This window comes from Kryptolebias marmoratus, linkage group LG16, assembly GCF_001649575.2.
Source record: "Kryptolebias marmoratus isolate JLee-2015 linkage group LG16, ASM164957v2, whole genome shotgun sequence".
Lineage (NCBI taxonomy): Eukaryota > Metazoa > Chordata > Actinopteri > Cyprinodontiformes > Rivulidae > Kryptolebias > Kryptolebias marmoratus.
In genome coordinates, this window is record NC_051445.1 from 25,576,543 (window position 1) to 25,597,367 (window position 20,825).

Sequence of the window (20,825 nt, forward strand, 5' to 3'; positions counted from 1 at the left end):
TACAATTACAGTTACAGAATAAAATTATAGTCATGTTTATCATTTTAATAAGTGTTTTATATATATATACATATATATATAATATGACTGTTTTGCTGAACAACTAAAATAAAAAATCAAAAGGACTTTAGCTGTGTGTGACATCCATAGACATCATACAGAGTAGTGTTAACATAGACCAAGTACATAGAAGCAGCAGCATGAACCTGAACACAAACACATTCGTACCACAAATGTTGTGTTCTTGGATACACATATTCTACATGTGTTGAATGGCTTACTCACAGAAATTCATTCACATTGAGTGGAACATTCAAATTCAGTCCTCAGAGGCACGTGCACACAATCACACACACACACACCTTCATCAATGTACAGCAGCTATCAGTGTGTTCCTGTCAGCATTGTCAGACAGTTCCCTGACAGCATTGTTAAAGAAGATTGATTATATTTAACCCTTTGTGGTTTCGAGGTTGAGCGGAGGGTGGGCTGGTGATCTGTGGCATATGTGCGTGTGGGTGTGGGGGGTGGGGGGATGCGTGTGCGTGTTCGGTGCGCACATGTTCCAGGACCTCCATGTGTCCCACATGAGTGTGAGAAAGTCAAGCTTGAGAAAAGACATGGCCATAATTGCTTGCAGTAAGTCAGTAAGTCAAGTTGTATTAATCATCGACCATGGTTAATCTGTGCTCTTACCTCACTCTCGCTCACACACTTGGTGAGTGGCAATCTGGCATATCGGCCCAATGAAAACCACATCTCATTTTAGTAGTGAGTCAAAATGACCTCTGTGTTTTCAGGGATATTTTGGATGAAAGATTTTCTGAGTTAGCCAAATGTCATCATAGATGAAGAATGTGATTCCAAGGTGGTTTTGTCATGTATTATTCCATCATGTGTTTGTGCAAAATGAAATATATGTTCCTAAAATGAACATAATTTGTGAAACTAGATAAATAAAAAAATAAGGCAATACTGCCAAAACTACTTAAGCTTGGTGATAAAAAGCCTGCCAATGTGTCCACCTCAACAAATCTTAGCAAATACTCCTAATTACATTTTGGAGTTATAAAAATAGTGACACTGATAAGAGAGAGGGTTGTATTTCTTTAATGGTTACATGGCCCTGCAAGTTTGTTTTTCTAGCTCTTAAAAGTCAGTTTCCTGGCAGAGCCTTGAGTGTTTGAGCTGTTTGCTCAAGTCCCATGATACTGTGGACTGTGCAAAACATCTCTGATTATCATGCAACTTTATTTGTCTGCCTTTAACACTTTTGAGCTCCTCTTCTTTATGTGGACCCTCTCTGTACTTTACCCTAGAGTGTTGTCATTTACATTTTAAATCTCTCATATTTGTCATAACATTTAGATTTTCTGTGGCCTGTTTGCCTATTTTATTAAAAAAAATCAGAAGCTGTGACTTGGCAGAGTCTATGATCTGATACACTTAATGTAAACTAACCATCCTATATATTAGCTCAGAGCCTCAGCAGTGATAGCCGTAGCACTTCATTCTATAAATGATGGACTCTGTGGAGATATTAATGTCAACACAGCTCTCTTTTCTATCTTCACATTGGTCCAGCCAGCAGACCTGAGTTTTCAGCCATATTCAAGTTGTCAGATTAAAACCACAGCCAAGTCGTGGCCTGTCCACTTTTTCTCACACATCTAACCCCTTCTCATCCTCTGTTCCTGTAGCCGTTAACCAGTAAACACTTTTCTTCCTGGGACCCACAGTGCAGTTACCTCACTGAAACTCATATATTGTTTCTTGTCATGCACTGTAGGGACCAAACAGATAAAGTTTAAACCCCATTTCAAGCTTCACACCCTAAAACACAGAGGAGCAGCATAGCTGTGCAATGACATCAGCTCAGTCCAGTTATCTTTGTTTTTGCTCAGTCAGATCAGTAGATCTAGATGTTCTCTTGTATCAACACTATTTTTGGGTCTCACCTGGTTATTTTTGCTCCTTTATCCAAAGAGATTCACACACCTACACACATCCTTCTTGGATTGACTTTTCCTCTAAAGTTCTTGCAGCACAGCCATGTGCTCTGGTGTTTTTATTCACCCTGGCTCTCATATCAAGCCAAAGTTTATTTATACAGCACATTTGTGAAACATTTGTTGATCAAAAAGTAAGGCTATAAAAGATTACCTTAATTACAATAAAATATAATAAATAAATAAAATTAGCTTGAACAATAAAAGTCAGGATGTCTCACTCAGCCAAGACTAAAATGAAAACAAATGGATTTTAAACAGCAATTTTAAATAATCAGTGGTCTGAACAACTTGGACCCCTGATCATTTTAAATTGCACAGATTTGGGAATATTCAAAAGGATCTGATTTGCATATTGGCTGGGGTGTGCCTGTTCAAAAGGTGAGGTTGTACCATTAAAACACAAAAAATAAGCAGTAAAATTTTAAGCTTGATCCTGAATCCTGGATTCTCTGGTCTGTTTGCTGGTGGTGACCAGGTTTTTTTTTTTATCTACATCAGTACTAAGTAAAGCTGTTCTCACCAGATCTGGTAATGTTTGGGATCACTGACTTGCAATTCAAACCCCCACCACAAAGACTTGGTTGACATTTGACCCAGTCATTCATACAGATTCATAGAATCCCCTCAGTGCCTTGTGCACCTTTTACTGTCCTTACATTATCCAGTATCCATGTCCAGATTGCTTTGTCAGTAGCTCTGGTTTGACTCTTTCCTCTCAGTATAGCATGGTCCCACCCTCTATTTTCACAACTACTGAACTCTTTTTGTTATAGCAGCTTTCTGTACCTTCTGTACATAACAGTTACCCTGTACCCCATTATAGCCCCCAAACTCATACTCTTGTGTACTTTGGTTTTTAGTGCTCTTTGGAGTTAATGGCCAGGCTTGTCTCATCTGTAATGTCTGGAGCCATACAGCAGGACAGGCCATCAGCCAGTCCTCATGGTTCTGGTATGATCTGTGTGTCCCAGCAGACTTGTCCCCCAGGCAGTCACACACTCACACAAGCCAAAGGTACTAATTTGCTGTTGTAAATCAATCTGTCCCTGTTTTGCTCTTGAGTTCCTCTGAGAGCTCACTGGACATGAGATAATCTTGAAAGGAGGCAGATGGGTAAAGAAAGACAGACTGTGGAACTGATGAATGATAAAATAGAGAGGAAAATATGAGCAACTTTCAACAAGGGTTGGACAAATTTGTCAGGGGGAATACTGTTCAGCTTCACTTGAGAAAAATGAGGACTTTTAAAGTAAAGAACAGGGGCAAGGTATCTGTGGGCCACGCACTTACACCCATAGTTTGGATTAGGAGAGTGCTCTGCAGTGGCAGTGCAGACAAAAATGCGTCTGCTCACTATCTTTTGTGCTTCTCCCACTAGTTTCACTTTTCTTGTTCATTTATTTCTGCAAATTGTCAAAGAATCATAGATGTGTGTATTTACAAAGACTAACACACTGCACCTAAAGTTATCCAATTCTGTCCTCCATTCATAAACATAAATAAAAATCTTCTAAATGAACACAGCAGTTGTTGTTTCAGCTTGAACAAAATGAGGGAGGCATACTAAAAGTACTGCATTCTCATGTGTGTACTTTTGTGTGACCATATATGAAAGAAGTGTCAAGAGTGTGTAATCCTGACCTGTTCAACCACTGTATACTTCTCATAATGTTGACATACTTTTGAATGTCTGTCATTTTTCACAGAAAAACACTAAAGCAGTGTGTTTTTGCACTGAAATTTAAACTTGCCTCGGGTCACTCTTCCTCACTACCCGTCTCCTTCTACCCTCTGCTTTCATTAGTACTCTGTTTCTGCTGTCAATCACAGCTGTAACACGTATTAAAAGGCTGGACTGAGACTGTCACGTCCTTCAAACCTGCTGTCATCCAACACTTCAGAAAATTCACACACATACGTGCAGTCAAATTCACACGTACACACTGTGGTGAACCATTTCCCAAGGCCAGGAGTCTGTCAGGCCTCTCAGTCCAGTTTCTCTCTTTCATCCCAATCATACGGTCACACCCCATCAGTTACCAGCCAATATAAAACTCTACATAAATTCAGACAAATTCTTTTTTTTTCCTCATATTTCAAGTGTGGTAAAACAACACAATAAATATATTCATGAAACTCAAGGATAGAATAATTCATAGTAAAGAGAAGATATTATGATCATCTCTATAACTTTGCACAGGCTTAATATCTTACACAAACATGCACATTATCCCCACCCTGCTGTTTTTCAGGGCTTTAGTGTGTGGTGTGGTGTGCATGGTTGAAATATCTGGCTGCTCGGTACAGGATGAAGCCTGGCTGATGGAAATCCCTGTGGTTAGTGTGGTTTGCAGGGAGAGGGGCGTAAAAAGCCCCCTGGATTTGGAAAGAAGTTTTTAAGTGCCTACAAGGAATATTTCTAATTTGAATAAATTGCAATTTACTCCAGCAGCTTGCTTCCACTAGTGGTCTCCCTCCCTATTTTTTAAATGTGTGCTAGCTATAATGTCTCTTCCTAAATTTGTGTGTATGGTGTCTGAACCAGGTGGTGGTGTTGGTGGTGTGTGTGTGTCTGTGTGTGAATATTGGTTTTGTGTTAGTGTGCATCTGTGTGGTTTCCAGGGGTAATAGGTGGGAGAGAGCAGTTAAGACTGCTAGTTTGTGGTTAAGCTGGCCATGTTTGTGGCAGCAGGCATGTCAGGGAGATCATTGTTATAAGTGTGTGACAGAGATGTGTGTCAGGAAATGTTTTCATCACAACCAAAGCTGTCTGAAGCTCTGTGGAATATTTATATGAAGTTGGGTGTGGTGTTTTTTGTTTTTTTGTGTTTTTTGGTACTGAATACAGCCTTATCCAAGTATCTAACTTCAAGTAGGGTTTAATGTTTGCAGCTTATGACTCATGATAAAAGTTTATAGTTGTTGCCCTTTAGCCTTTGGCAGTGGACAATAATGTTTTTGCCCATGTGTATGTGGGTGTTTGTATTTGTTAGCAAAATACATCATAAACCACTGGACAGATTTTAATGATACTCTCAAAAAGTAATCATTGGATGGTTGTGTACAACTGGTTAACTTTTTGAGTCAATCTCATTCAAGATGGTTGCCACAGCTACAGGACTTTAGAAACCACAAAAATGGCTCACTCAGTTTTGCAAACATTGAGTTAAATTTTGGTGTGGTAGTAGCTGAGAGTCACATCCAGCTTATACTTCAAATGCCAAATGATTGCATCGTTTCTGTTTTTAAAACTTCACCATCAACTATTGGAGTCATCTTTGTCTGTTTGTTAGCAAAGTATCTCATGAACCACTAGATGAATTTAAATGAAACTGTAATAAAGTAATCATAAGATATACATCTACAATTGATCAACTTTTGGAGGCAGCCTAATTCAGAATGACCATCACAGCTTATGAATCTCAGCAAACACATAAATGACACTAGCTCAGTCAGTTTTACAGATATTGACCTAAAATTTGGTGTGGTAATAGTTGAGAGCCATCCCCAACACACACTCTGAAAACTGATGCGTCTTGTGGGATCACACATTAGATTGCAGATGATGTCATTCACAGGGATTGAGCAAAACAGCTATAATTTTGTTGAATTAAGAGGATCCTACCTTAAAACTCTGACATGAAAGGCAGTGGACAATATGCATTTCTTCAAAAAATGCTAGGCCTTTAATTCTTAGTATTTGTGGTGTTTTGATTGATTTACTTTTTCACTGTCTTAATTTATTTTATAAGAAACACTGCCCTCAAGTGAAGTGGTTTAGTCATTCCTTTCACTTATGATTTTGGCTTCCACTGCAGAAGCTCAGACCTGTCCTGAAGGAAGTAATTAGCTACAACCAGGTAATTAAGTTATTTACTAAATGGTCCACAGGACAAAAAGAAACAGGGATGAACACAGCTGCTCTCCATTTTGATCTCTGTAGAAGTTACATCTTCATTTTGTTCATCCTGACAGCCAGGCTAAGTAACTCTATCACCTTGTAATATAAAACTGTTGAGAAAAAAAGAAAAGCTCAAGGTGTGGACTGTAATGTTAGGCATAAATTTTGTCAGCTATTTTCAATAGTCAGGATATGAACTATTGACGGATAAAGGCATTGTGAATCATTCATCAGTGTGTAACTGTGTAGTTATTTATCTTCTTCTGTCACATGGTGTAACATGTTTAAAATACCTTCTAAAAATCTCTAAAGTGAGAGAATTAAAAATAAAAATACAGCATAGCAAGCCCAGTCTTTTTAAAATGTCTAAATTAAAATAACCAATTAGTTGACAATGATAAATATGCACTTAATATTTTGTTTTCCTTTTATGCTAACAAGATGCAAACTGTATGTAAATAAGTGCTTCAGCAGCTAAATTACTTCTTAGAGGCTCTAATCTACCTTGACACAGTTATAGTCTTATTCAGCTGCCTAAAGTTGGTTGGTGTTCAAGTGGTGGTCAAGTGAAGTTTGAGTCTCCAGTTCAGTGAAACCTGTACTTAGACTGATTGCTTAGTTGATGGAGCTTTCAAGAATAAAGCCTGTTACATAAAAACCAAGAAATTTATTTGTTTTCTTGAGCTGTCAAGAACAAGAATGAAGTTTGTTTTTGCCAGGACATTTCATACTTTACAAGAAATTCAAGGGCAAAACTCCTAGGAAGTCCTTAAAGTACCCTCCCACTGCAGGATTGATTGCTTCCTGCCAGCGTCACCACTCTTTTGTCTGAATGCATCCTTTGGCCTTTGTGGATTTGTCTCAAAAGTAACCAATTTTTTTAGACTTTTTTTTTTTCCTCTGTGCACAATATTTGGGATTCCTTTGTCTGCAAATTAGTCATTTGCTTGTTTTTATATGCCTTTAAAGACTTCAGGACAGGTCTGATATCTCCCCACGACCAGCTTCATCTGCACTCTATGGAACAGAGACTGCCATTCCTGCATTGGTCTTATAAGCCACCAACAACAATGCTGTGCCACCTGCAATACGATAAACTCTTAGGGCACATTATCCATGGTTAGTAACTGAAAGAGGCCTACTACTAAAGACTTGTTATATAAATCGTTTTTTACTTCTTTACTGCCTCTGCCAGCTGCTTCTCAAAACTATTCATTTGCAAACTCTTGCACCAGCAGAAAAACAGGAATGTAAACATTTATGCTTTAAATGCGCCCATTTCAGATTTCTGACCAATAACACAATAGTTCTTGGACACCATTGAGAAAAAAGTTCTGTTCAGGTGATGTGTTGAGAAAAATCTGCAAAAAATGATATCATTAATTTCTTGCAGCCCTGAGAAAAATAACAATTTTCTCACTTCTTGCAGCGTATGCAGCAGCTCTAACTGTGTCTCCTAATTTAACTGACAGATATTGTTTCATGGCTGGGGTCTATCATACCAGGCAGGACCCAAGATGCAGGCTGTGCAAAGATGTCCCTGAGACAGTCCAGCACATAATAGCAGGATGTAAAATTCAGGCAGACAAAGCGTACATGGAACACCATAACCAAGTGGCTGGAATAGTGTACAGAAACATCTTTAACAATTATGGACTGGAGGTCCCACAGTCAAAGTGGGAGACTCCACCAAGGGTTAAGATACTGTGGGACTTCAAGATACAGACTAACAAACAGGTGATGGCTAACCAACTGGACATTGAGGTGGTCAACAAGATACAGAAGAAACCAGTGGTGGTGGATAAAGCAGTCCCAAGCGTCTGTAACATCAAGAAGAAGTAGAATGAGAAGCTGGAGAAAAGCCACGCCCAAACTTGAAGAGTGGCTCCAACGGATTCCAACAGAGATTTTCAGAGGGATAGCTTAAGCTGGTCTCTTAACTCCTTGAGTGGTTTAGAGACAAAGTTAGAGAGGCAAGACTGAGATAGTCTGGATGTGCAACGGAGGAATCATGGAAATGTATTGAACAAAAAATGCTGAATAATGGAGCTGCCAGGGAGGAGGAAAAGAGAAAGACCACACATGAGAGTCATGAATGTATTGAAGCAGGATATGCAGAGGGTTGATGTGATAAAGAAGGATGTTTCGAATAGGGAGAAATGGAAGCAGATGATCTACTGTTCTGACCCCTGAAGGGATCAGGAAAAAAAGATGAAGAAGAAAAGAATAGCCACTGCATCTTCAGTTGTTTGTACTGAAGCTCCTCCTAGCCATCTTCATCTCTGCTGTCAATGTGTTTGGAGTTATATAAACTATCCAAGAATTCTTCTGTTCTCTAAAAACAGATTTGCTTTTGAATCTGCTCACTGTTTTAATTGTTTCTTAGAAATGCATTAATCCACATTTTAGGAGTGCAGATTCAACTGATACATTGTTTGGACCTTTCTTGTTTTGTATTATTGTTATTGGTATTCTGAAGGTTTATGCGAAACTGTTGTAAACCGTTTTGTTGTTAGCTTTTATGACGCAGTTTTTGACTGTGTATTTTTTTTATTCATATTGCCCACATTTACATCAGAAGCTACATTATTTTTACTACACTCACATTTACATCAGCAACAGAGGTAAAGCTGCTGATTGTCACCTTTGTCTCTTGTTGAACAGATGGTCAAGTCATCTGCAGCAGTAGATTAAAATTAGATGCTTTTAAATTTGCAGCATTCTAATCATTAGTTGTTCAGATTGCAGTGAGTTTTCTGCTTTTTGCCTGCAGCTGAAGGCTACAATAATAGATGAATACATGAATTAAAAAATATTTTGACATGTAGCTGATTGTTTGTTTGAGAAAAAGTGCCATAAGGGGTCTGAAAAACAGCTAAATCTAGTGACGAAACTAGCTTTGGAGACGGTATAATTCAGCGATTCTGTTTTCTGAATATTTTCATTTATGGTTTAATTTATTATGTGCAAGTTTAACAAAATGAGTATATCTGTGATTATTCTTATCACTTAGGTAACAATATTCTACTGAAAATTAATAACTGCACCTCCTCTAAACTAACTAAATTATGACACTTCTAAAAGGTAGCATTAAAAGTTTGATGTAAAAACTAATCTGTTTGGGAGCATACAGATTTCCCCAGATGGGAGAGTGTACAATCTTACCTGTGCAAACCCTTTTGCTTATTTTAACAATTTTTTGTTCCTGCATCACTTTTCCAGCCAACACAGGTCCATCACCAACTGCAACCACAGTTTACAAGACTCATGTGTTCAGAGGACATGTTGGATAAGTTTCTTAGCCTTAACAGGCCTTTAAACATTAGGCACTGGCTTTTAATTTGTCTCAAACAGGCCTTTATTATAATAACATTAAATTAGTAAATTGTTCCTTTACTTTTTGCTCAAACTCATACGTTCGCATGAGTATGCATGGGTACGAAGGAGAGGTACAGCTTCTCTGTCAGTGCAGAAACCGAGTTCATGGGAAAAGGTCGGTAATCACTGATTGACTGTATGCCAGGTTTTTAGGAAATATCTCCTTAGAAATCACATTGTTGGGGCTGTGAAATTTTAGGTATTTTTCATAGATTTAACTTAAGATGGGAACACATTTTGTTCTTATAACAAGCTGATGATAAAGTGACTGTTAATCCAAATGAAAATATTTCTTTATTTCTTTGTTTGTGTTTTTTGTTTGTTTTCTTTTTTTTTTTGCTAAGCTGTTGTTTATGTGTGAACACAACACTTGTTCATCACTTGATTTTAAGAGGATTTTTATAAAAGCATGATTCAGAGGTTAGAGTTAAGTAGCTTAACAAGCAAACAAAGCATTCCCATGACAATTGTCATGTACTGGACTACACAATATTGCATATGAGGACAATATTTTGCCATATCTATAAGCTATTTGTTTGATAAGTACTGTTGTTTCACAGAAGCAGTTTGATAAATGTTAGTGCAATAATTAATTGTATTTATGTTCACACTTTTGTGTAGCTATAGTAAAAGTTTCACATGCTAGTGAAAGAATGAACGAGAGTAAACCAGACCACCTCCTGTCCTGAGCTAGGTCAGAGGCCTATCTCTGTTTAATACACAACACAGGAGAGCACAGGTAATGTTTTTGTTAGTGTTGCAGCTCCTGATTCAGTCCTGGTTTCAGCACCATGGACAGTACTCTTCTGTTGAATGGCCTGTCCAAAAAAAGCAACACTGAGCTGCTTGGGGATTTTGACCTACAGGTCAAATAGCAGCTCATACAACTCCTGCAAGGCTAGAAAGTCTCAATTTTCTATTTTAAACCTTACCCATTAAAATAATTTTGAAACCTATCAAAACAAAATGGGTTTTTTTTTGGTGGAATGACACAAGATGTCCAACATATGTTTGTAAACAAGTTTTATCACAACTTTTATCAGAGTGGAGTTTTATGAACATACACAATCTACTTGTTCCAGGAGAAACTTTTTTTGTCTAAATCTATGCTGTGGCAATATGTTTTCTATATTTTCTGAGGCTTAAATTTCGTTACAAAATCTCCAAATTTGTGGTTAGGGATAGCTGTGGAGGTCAGGCCGAGAAATCATTTGTTTTTTAAAGTGAGAGCTTGTGGTTTCCCTGCAGATTAGACAACCTCTTTGTTGAGAAGTGCTACGTTTCATTGCCTGACAAGTGGAGAGATATCAGTTGCATCCATGTTACATAAGTGACTTAGTCTTCCCACAGTCACTGGTCTAGTTGTGTGTGGCTAAAGTCTCCCCTGCTTGTCTGGATTTATTTGTGTTTTACAATATTAAGATGCATAGAATTTTCTAGGCAGATTAAAAGGATGGATGTGCAGATGGTTATTTTGCTGAAAATGACATGAATATCAATAAACATCAAAGCATGTATCATGTAGAGTGTCTGCTCCGTGTGTACACATCGTTTCCTCCGTTCTGTTCCTCTGTGGTTTTATAAGTTATTTAATTTTTATTATAACAAGTACTGTATACAAAGTAACATGTCAAACACTGTAACTGTTTTTTGGGTAAATTTCTAAAACTACCAATACAAAAAATACACATCTAAAATAAACAATAAATTTAAGAGATTAATGCACACCTAAACACACAAATCATAAGATTACTGGGTAAAAGCACTGAAATGTTCTAAGGAGCAGCTGTGTCTTTTAATGTCCCTGATCATCACCAGATTTCAACCTCTGTTTATTCCAAACTTTAAAATGAACACAAGCACTCATACTTTGTAGACCTTTTTATTTAAATTATTTCAGCAATCCTACCACTACAACCAATTAGTGTCTCCTGTTACATCCATTCACCATCCACAGCATCAAAGTGCAAACCATATGCTCTCCATCTGATATCATGTCCAGCATGCAAATCATTGATCTCATCACCAAACTTTGAGCAGATATTGAGCATCAAGATGAGAGAAACTTGCACCTACTCCTAACCTTCCCTGAACCTCAGTCAGTGAATCTGATGGAGTATTGAGGTTATTGGGTGTTAACAGCTCACTTGCACCTACCTTCACCTAACAGACTCATCTTAGTCCCAAAGCTAACACCTTACCGAAAAATGTTGTACCACTGCATTAAGAACAGGCTTTAATGTGATTACACCAGAAAAATTTCTAAAGAGATAACAAAACCAAGTACATTCTCACACACTTACGATTGTTAAATCTATATAAATAAAACAAGAGAAAAATTATTTATAAAAATCAATGTAGGGTAAAAAAATGCTGTCCAGTTAAACTGAAGCTAAACTCCATAAATTATGCCACTTCATTGTTTTGTTTTTTTTAAACAAAACTTGTTTATCCAGCATATTTGCATGTTTCAAAACTGGTTTGGTTGCTTGGCCCCAAACAGTGCACAGGAAATGTGTGTCATAATCATAGTATCCAAATATAACTGGGCAGTATTTAAAGGGAATTGTTTTTAATCGTTTTTTTGACTGAGGCATTGTATCTGTCCTGACTCCATCAACCCTCTTCCACATGGTTTTAAAACGTTTCTTCTTTCAGACAGTATTCTTTTTACAAGCACTTGTCCTGTCTTCATATCCTTGAACCTTTGAAGCCCAGCATGTCCAAGATGCCTCAGCAGAAACCAGAAGGACAACAGAACAATGTTTGTCAAGCATAAACTTAACATCCCGCCTGTCAACAATAAACCCACACAATGCCTTCTCTCTCTACCTTCTTCCAGCTCGAAAACCGCCTTTTAGACTTGCAAATCCAGACTTTGATGTTGTGTTGCTTTGCCTCTTTTGTCAGCCATGGAGGAAAAAGACATTGTTGACAGCTGTTAAAGCCACCATAATTCTTTCATTTTACATGGGTTACTCTTTTCTGCCGTGAATTGTGTTATTCTCTTTCTCTCTGTCTTACTTTTCATTCTCACACTAATTTTGTTTTAAGGGCAAAATGATCCATATTCTTTTGTTTTGTTGTCTGGAAATAAACCTGTTTCTCATTTGTTAGGTGGATAGTGAAGTCCGTTGTCCCAGAGTAATTTCACCAGACAAACCAGGCCTTTGCTTCACTTCTCTGTTCCTTTCATCTGCAGCCTGTATGACATTAAATAAGATTGGCAGTACAGAGACTTCTCAAACTATTTTTAAACTGTTGGGTTTTGACATTGAATTCACATGACTTTAATAAACCATCAACTATTGACTTTAGCTATTGGGGCTTTTTAAAGGAACTTTCATGGAAAGCTACTGGTGTAGTTTATACCTCATCTGATGGCCCCATGTCTCCTGTCCCTTGTTATTGCCTTAAAGAATAAATAAATCTTAGCAATTGTTAACAAACAACCAATGATCTCTGTAGCTGTCAGCCCATTTGTGCAGCATCCAGCATTACTGACTTCATTCTCACTGTATGCTGACACACAATTTGTGTTTTGTGTATGCAAGCACATTCCTGTCAGAGGACAATAGACGGATGGTGGTTACAGTGGCAGGACTGACTCAGTCTGCAGGAGCTCATGGGTTGGGGGCGTTTCAGTCTGTGTGTGTTTTCCGGACACCCACATTATCAAAGCTAAAACTTGAGTGTTTGCCAATAAAAGACTAAATGACTCTGTTTACCAGGAATTACCAGTCATTGCTTTGATTATGAAAGACCAATATTTTATAGTCTTTTTTTTCTAATGATTTTCTCCTGAGACATGATTAGGTAGTAAATGGCAGCAGACATGACATAGTACTCATGATGAGCTGAGTTGGCTAGAAACTGAAAAAAACAGAATTTAGAGAGGTTTGGATTTTTCAGAAATTAAGATCTCTTAATGTTTCTATGGTAACCTACAGACTAGCTATGTGGGAGTTCAAAAAGTCCTTGTAGTTGTGATTTTGTGCTCCAACATGCTTGTTGTCATCACTCTGTCCATCTGATTTTTGTTTGAGTGGCAGGTGTTCACTGTTACTTTTAGATTATTCAGAACTTCAACACAGTGTTTGATTTGAAAACATGTCAAAACTTCTCTTTTTGCTCAAAATTTAGGAATACTTATAAGTTCAAAATTAAATAAGCATGTCTGATTGTGCAGAACTCAGAAAATTCTGTGTTAATATGGTTATCTAATATAAAATTCCTAACATACATGGGAAGTGTGCTGGTAATAAGGATTGAGGTGTGAATTCAGTGTCCAGAAAAAAATATATCAATTATTTTAGGACCTGGCGGCACTACACTGAATCTTTTTACCAAGTGAGATTTTCTTCTGTATTTGCACTTCTCTTTCACCCACAATGGAACTTTTAGTGAGAGGAAAAAAGATTTTTATTTTAAATGCTTTCTAAAGTGGAAATTTATTAAAACTCACTTTAATGTATTTGTGGGTACTCGAAATGGGGAACCTCTCAGAAACAGTGACATAGTGTCCTATTTTGTGCACACAAATGATTTCTTTTGTGCCTTAGAAACCACAACAACAATAGAGGGGATTTTACTGTTTTTTTCTGAGTCTCTCACTTCATCTTAATCCTGCTACCATCAGATTTTGATTGTGTGTTGAAGTGGTTAAAACTTGAAAGGGAAACTGTAAACGTTATCAAAAATAAAAAATGATTTTTTGGAGAATCCTTTGCCATGCTAAGAATGTTGTTTTGCTGTATTTTAGAACATCATCTCCACCTGGTGGCACACTGAGTATTTTATCATTTATGTTGGAATCATGAACATTCTCTTAAACAGAAAAAAAGTATCAATTTTTAAAATAATATTTGGAGTAGTGGAGACAAAGTCTGAGAGAAACATTTATTGCCTCTCATCAGTTTGGGAGGGTTATAGAAGTCCATTTCCAAACAATTTTGACTGGATTTGATTATTCACAGGTTGAAAAAAAATTAATCTTCTTGAGACTGGACATGTCATCAAGTTCACACCAAGGTCAAACTCTTCATTAGTCAGATTGGAAAACCTAAAAGCATCCATAATAGTGCGGTCAGAGATGAATTGAATGTGTATGGGTTGTTGCGAGAAATCAGAACTTTTAAGGAGTTGTGCAGAAACAAATATTAAGAAATGTTAATAAACGGAAACAAAGAGTCATCCAAAGTTCCTCCACAAAGATGTGAGAGACTGATAAAGTCATAGGAAAACAAATTCTTCAAGTTATTACTGCTAAGGGTGGTTCTACAACTTATTAAACCTTGGGTTGTACTTAGCCTTTCACATAATTCTTCTAGATTTTAACTTAGTTCTTAATATGTAAAGCAAACTTGTTGGCTTAGTTGATTATATGTTTTAGGTAAATAAATAACATTGTGTAAGATGTTGTATGTTGAAGGCTCCTTTTAAATTTTGTTTAGCTAATTTGAAAACATGGTAAAGTACATGTGATATTTTTTATTGTTCTTAAACATAAACCTTGGATTTAAAAGTTCTCTCTGCTGAAGCTGTCAGCCTGAATTGTGCCTGAAACAAAGTCTTCACCATGACTCAGTCATCACAATCTCTCCTGTGGGAGTAAAGGAATATAAAAAAGATGTAAATTTTTATTTTACGCTTAAAAGCAAATATAGGAAAATATTGTAACAGATATGTTTTTAGTTGCTTTTGGACAAAAATCATCGACCCACATCCAGCTGCTCTGAAAAGTGTAGGAGTCTTTAAAATATTTATTAACAGATGAAGGTTAGAATTTGACAGAAGAGTATCTGATGTTAAAAACAAAAGACCTTTCACTAAAAATATTTTTAAGATGAAAAAAGTAGATTTTACAGAGTTGATTTGAATATTAGAAAATATTACATTATGTTTGACCAAATAAAGTCAAAATCTTTTACCTCAGCCATAACTTCATCTCTTCATACATGCAGATTTATTGTTTATTTCCATCCAGTTCTGTTTACTTTGGAATACTAAATTGGTCCTGCCTTATTTGCAGGATAGTTCAAGTGTTTTGATTGAAAGTTTCATGCTTACTGTTTATTAGCATTTAAAATTATTTCAGAAACGTTTTAAGGCAATGTGTGTAATTGTACGTGTAAGTAACATTTTATACAGTATACAGGAAGATAAAAGATAACATTAGATTTTACCATGCGTAATAATTTATGAGTAAAAAAAACTCCAATCAATAAAATAAGAACTTCAGGTTAAATCTCATCTTTGTCCAAATGCAGTTTTTCTGCTGAAACTCACCCTAATCAGATATGGTTGGTGTGAAGCCAGGCCTAAAGCATGTGCAAAAAATGACCACATATGGCTGACTGGATTTTCTCAGTGTCACAGCCCTTACGTACGTCATAAAGAGGCAAAACAGCTTCTTATTTTTCATTCTTGTTGTCCTACGTGTTCGGTTCATCTGTGTCACTGCTGTTTTTCTTCCACTGCTTGAGTCAGAGCAGAATTAGATGAATTAAAACAAAAGCGCCAGTCGCTGTTTGAAGTTTGAGTAGAGTCGTTATTATGACTTCTCCCTTAAAGGTCAAGTTGAGCCACTGGCACGATAAAATATGTGGAGAGAGAGGAGGGAGGGAAAGGGGGAGTCAAAGGAGAGAGAAGTGTTGAAATAACAAATCCGTCCTCACAGATGGCGCTTAGGAAAAACATGGATCTGATCTGGGGTTGCCACCTCAACATTTTCAACAAAATTATCAGTTTGGTTTCACTGAAAGTCTTAGAGTGACATTAATACACTCAAAACCAGTTTCAAGTCAAATGCAAATGAGAAGGTTTTCATCTCATCAGGATCAAATCACTGGGGGAAAAAATGGGAACAAAAAACCAGATAATCTCATATTATAGTTGTTTTCAAAATTTTCCTCTAACCATTATAATCTTAACTGGTCTTGATTACATTGCTGTTGCTGGCTTAGGGGTTCTAGTGGTCCCCCACCCTCAGGCTTAACCCTAACCTCCACCAGCTGGGTGTTTACACCACTCTGCCACTTTCCCTGTGAGTAAGTCCACTGAGCAAAAGGTCTGAGAAACTGAAGTCATCTCCATGCAGCCAACAAGGAGGAGGAGCGAACGTGAAGAAAGTGACTACAGGCTTTGATTAAGAATGTTATTGTAAAGAAATCTGTCTTCAAACAGAAAGGAAAGACTGCAGTGGAGAGAAACATAGAAGGTCCTGACCAAGGTCCCCACATGCTCTTTGACCTCAGGGGTAATTTGTTTTTCTTAAAACAGATTGGCTAAATGTTCTGCACACTGAAGCAATGACCCAAAGTGTAAATGTTCAAACTGTTTTCTGGGTTTCAGCCTGGTTGCTAACCCTCTGGGAGATTATCAGACCAGTAACTCCCCCCACCTCTTGTCTCTTCTTGTCATACTCGACTCATTCTTGATATTCTTTGTCTTCCTCGTGGTTTCTCCTCTCCCTTTTTCAAGCTTGACAATGTCTTGGCAGCAGGGCTGCCATGAAGAGTTCATTGATGTGAAAGGTCAGCCACAGGGCCTCAGGAAGGAGCAAAACTTAAGATCTCCCTGCATATTTATGATTATGCTCCCATATTCTTACCATAATCTCCTGAAAACACACACGTTGTTTGACAAATGAGATTCTTTGTCATGTAGTGCTGAGCGAGCTGTGGTGAAAAGTGGATAGTTGCTCTGTAAATGACCTCAGCAAAAGCAGAGGTGTGATGGACGTTTGACCAGCCCATTTGCCTTTTGCACTTCATGTTTGTAGATTTAGGTATCGAGGTCATGCAGAAGAAACTGCGGCAATTTGCAGTTCATGCTTTTGTCGTAGTTTAGTCAGTGTGTTGCAATGTGAATATTGTGTAATGGAGAAAGCAATTAAAACAGTGGTTCTAAACCAATGCAGATGTCGTGCCACTTCACATAGTTTGAACCCTTTTGCCATCATGAGGCCCACAATACAAGAAATTTTTATGGAAAATGGTTGGAAAATTGTCACCACTCTAAAGCTGTTTGGATGTCATAAAGCAGGACAGAATCTGTTTATTGCTGTCATCCTGAGGCGGTGTGTTTACACCCAGCCACACACATTGATGTGCTTCACAGAGAGGAGTGATGGATATGTAGCTGAAAACCCTAAGAACCAAGCTAAGTGCTTCTTACTTAGATGTGTGGAAAAAAAGCCCTCAATGTTCAACCTCACACACACAGATCCAAAATCTCAAAACAAAGACACTTGTCCTTCATGTTTATTTTTCTAAGCTGGCGGTAAGACTAACCTGTGTTGTTTTTTTTTCTTTTGTTTTTGTGTGTGGGTGTGTATCCTGCTCTGGCCTGTCTTGTAGCTGCTGCACATCTGCATCGAGGGATGGGGGAACTGGCGCTGGTCAGAGCCGTTCAGCGTGGACAACATAGGGACTCTGCTGAGGACCATTCAGTACAAAGGACGCACTGCCTCACTCATCATCAAGGTGGTCCAACTCAACGGTGTCCAGAAGCAGGTACTAAAAGTTTTAACTTACAGGTGGTCTTTTCTTCATTTTTGCCCAAATATTAAATTTTGAAATAACTCATCTTCTACCTTTCATGCCAGAGTTTTAGACTAAGATCATCTTATGCAAGAAAAAAGTTGAGTTATAGTAGTTTTAGTCAAAACTTTAAAATAACACATGATCTCATGTAATATCATTGTGTCAGCTTGTACAATGTGTTAGCGCTCATAGTAAGTGCAGTGAATTACTGTCAGCTACTACCACATAAAACTTCAGCTTAGTATCTAAAAAAAATTGACAAAGTTAGAGCCATTTTCTGAGCATTGCATTAAAATCTGTTCAGTTGTTCATGAGATGTTTTGCTAACACAACAGACAAAAAGTGACGGGCAAAAACAGTATCACCGTTTTGCCTTTAATGGCAGGCTATAATATTTTTTTAAAAATCAGGAATGCAGGCATCCTGCAGTTTACCACAGAGCTGAACTGTGAAAGAAAATCTACAGTGAAAATTAAGAACATGTTTACAGCATTATGCACAAACCCTACTCTTGTCAGGATTAGCAGTTCTTAAACTCTCCCTCCCTGTTTGTGTCTTATGATTTAGTAGTTACTTGGCTAACAACAGACTGTTTTCTGTTTTTGTCAATTTTTGTCATCTGTTTTGTAGTAGTAAAATGTGTCCCATCAATCCACAAAGAAGATCACAGGAGATCATAAAACAGATCATAAACCATATGCCTATCTGTTGCAAGAGCAGCGATGAATCATGTTTGAGTTTTTCCACAAGAACAAGAAAAAGTCAGTGTATTCCTGAAAATGTGAAGATGCCATCAGTTGATAGCAGTGACAGTTTGTTATATAAACAGTGTCAAGTGTCACACACGTCTCCCTCTCATCCTCCAGACAAAACACACTCTGCCTCTTAGATTTCTTTTTCCATCTGTCCCAAACTTTGATTAAATCTTGTTTCCATTGGTTTGCATTGGTTACACCCAGTTCCCAACATGAAGTCTCATAGTGGTGCAGCAGTTGCTATGACAGAGGAATTCAACACCCGCCTGAATGAGTTTACCTCAGCTTGTGTTTTCTTTTGATGGAGTCACGTTTGTATAACACACTGCTGTCTCTTTTTTCCTGTGTTTTTATAACTATTCTATAATGTAGTTTTCATTTTTGTATCATGTATTATGTTGACTACTGCTTATATAAATCTCATGGTGTATGTGTAAGTTTCAGCAAACTGCTGAGACAAACATTTAAATTACTGTCCATAAATAGGTTTAAAGAACGGATTGATAGCTGCATTTCCTTTTTTGGAAACACGCTGTTTTCTCTCAAAGACTGCAAGCACACATACACCCACACATAAATGACATAAACACACACACACTCACAGATGGTAATTGAAACAATGACTTCTCAGCACAGTTTCATGTCAATCCCATTTGAAAGCTTCCTGCTGACTCAGGTTTGACTGGCTGGGGGTTACATTTGTGTTTATATCAATGTGCTGATTGTGGAGGGTTTTTTTACTATGTTGTGTACACTAGTTTTATCTCATGTCAACAATTCTTCCAATTACCTTCCTCTTCCAGATAATAATCTGTGGCCGACAGGTGATGTGCAGCTACCTGACTCAGGATATTGAGCTGCGAGTTGTACAGCACTACGTCGGGCCCGATGGTCAGACGGTGGTCAGAGAGCACTGTGACTGCCTCGAGGCAGGAGCCAAGCTGCCTTCCTACGTGCTGGAGGATGCAGAAATGACAGAGTTGTGTGTGAGAGCACGAGGAGATGAAGACTGGTCCCAGGATGTTCAGCTGGAGAGGAGGAACAAGGGCAGCAGCAGCTCTGTTGTTCAGGTATAACATTACAAAGTCATTTGATTTTATGAGCTTTTCATTCGTTGTTTCATCTATAAAATGTACTAAAAAGCTTTACCAAACTGTAAAGATCCATTTAGACATTTTGCATTGTTGAGGCTGTATCTCTCCAGGCTTATGATTTAATCTGCTGGAGTAAGCTTTTAAAATGAAGGTAGGCAGATTCAGACCAGTTGTTCAATAATTATTTATCATCAGTATGTTTTTTTTTTGTCATTGGAGAGCATCCGTGCAAGTGTCCAAATAACAGCTTTTGCGCTTGCTCTTTAGACCAATTGGAGTTGCCAACAAGAGTTGAAGATGTCCGCAATAATTCAGTAACTATTTTCAGAGCAAATCTGTAACACATATTCAAAACTCAAGCAATAAGTCTGCTTGGCTGCTCACTCAAGGAAATTAAGAACCACTGCGAATACAATGCATTCTAACGACTCTCTCGTGATTGCTGTTCACCAACTAGTTGAAGCCCAGTGAGATACTGGCTTTACTTTGACTAAATTTCAGTTTTTAAAACATGTGAGATATGAAGAAAAACCTGTATATACTGATGGATGAAAAAGTGTGTGTGTAGACTGTAGTAGATCCATTGTACACAGACCTACACAGAACTGTCCAATTCCAAGCTGATAAATGTGGTAGCCAGACAGGAAAAGATGCAAACATTGCTCACACCAACTCTAGCTCTCTATTCCTACACATGTTTGGAGCTGGTGACTGGACCACCAACTGTGACCGGATCCTCTTCTTCTGGGTGGCCACAATTGCTTAGCTTCCATGCTGCTACTCACTGTTAGAAAACAGATTGAGATCTTCCCCTCAGATAGGCTTACAAAGGCCCTCCAACCCATAACCTGATCATGTTGAAAGGTAGAAAATACAGTTTATGCTTTCTCATAACAACACTAACCATAGACAGGAAACACTGGCTGATATGTGGGCACAGGGAAAGGCTTTGAAGGCACTTTCACATTGCTGGGTTAGTGCCAGCTCCTGCCCTGCTCTTCCTGTTCTTTACTTTTTTAGGGTTCCAAGCCCGCGGAAGCAAGCGGGCGGCCAATGCAAGGCATGGCCGTTCGCCTGCTCCCAGCAGAGCAGGGAACCCTATTGTTTTTGTAAGGATTTTTCACGATTGTGTATTATTA

The 20,825-nt window shown here is 37.9% G+C and overlaps 1 protein-coding gene across 4 annotated transcripts in view; it reads left to right on the forward strand.

The window, feature by feature from the left end:
* LOC108234194 (vacuolar protein sorting-associated protein 13B) overlaps positions 1-20,825 on the forward strand; it is a 339,365-nt gene that overhangs the window by 288,429 nt on the left and 30,111 nt on the right. For all 4 annotated transcript variants that reach the window (XM_017413202.3, XM_025005255.2, XM_025005252.2 and 1 more), the window contains exons 47-48: positions 17,652-17,807; positions 19,396-19,662. In XM_017413202.3, the coding sequence (XP_017268691.1) occupies positions 17,652-17,807; positions 19,396-19,662 (423 nt within the window). The remainder of the gene's footprint in view (positions 1-17,651; positions 17,808-19,395; positions 19,663-20,825) is intronic.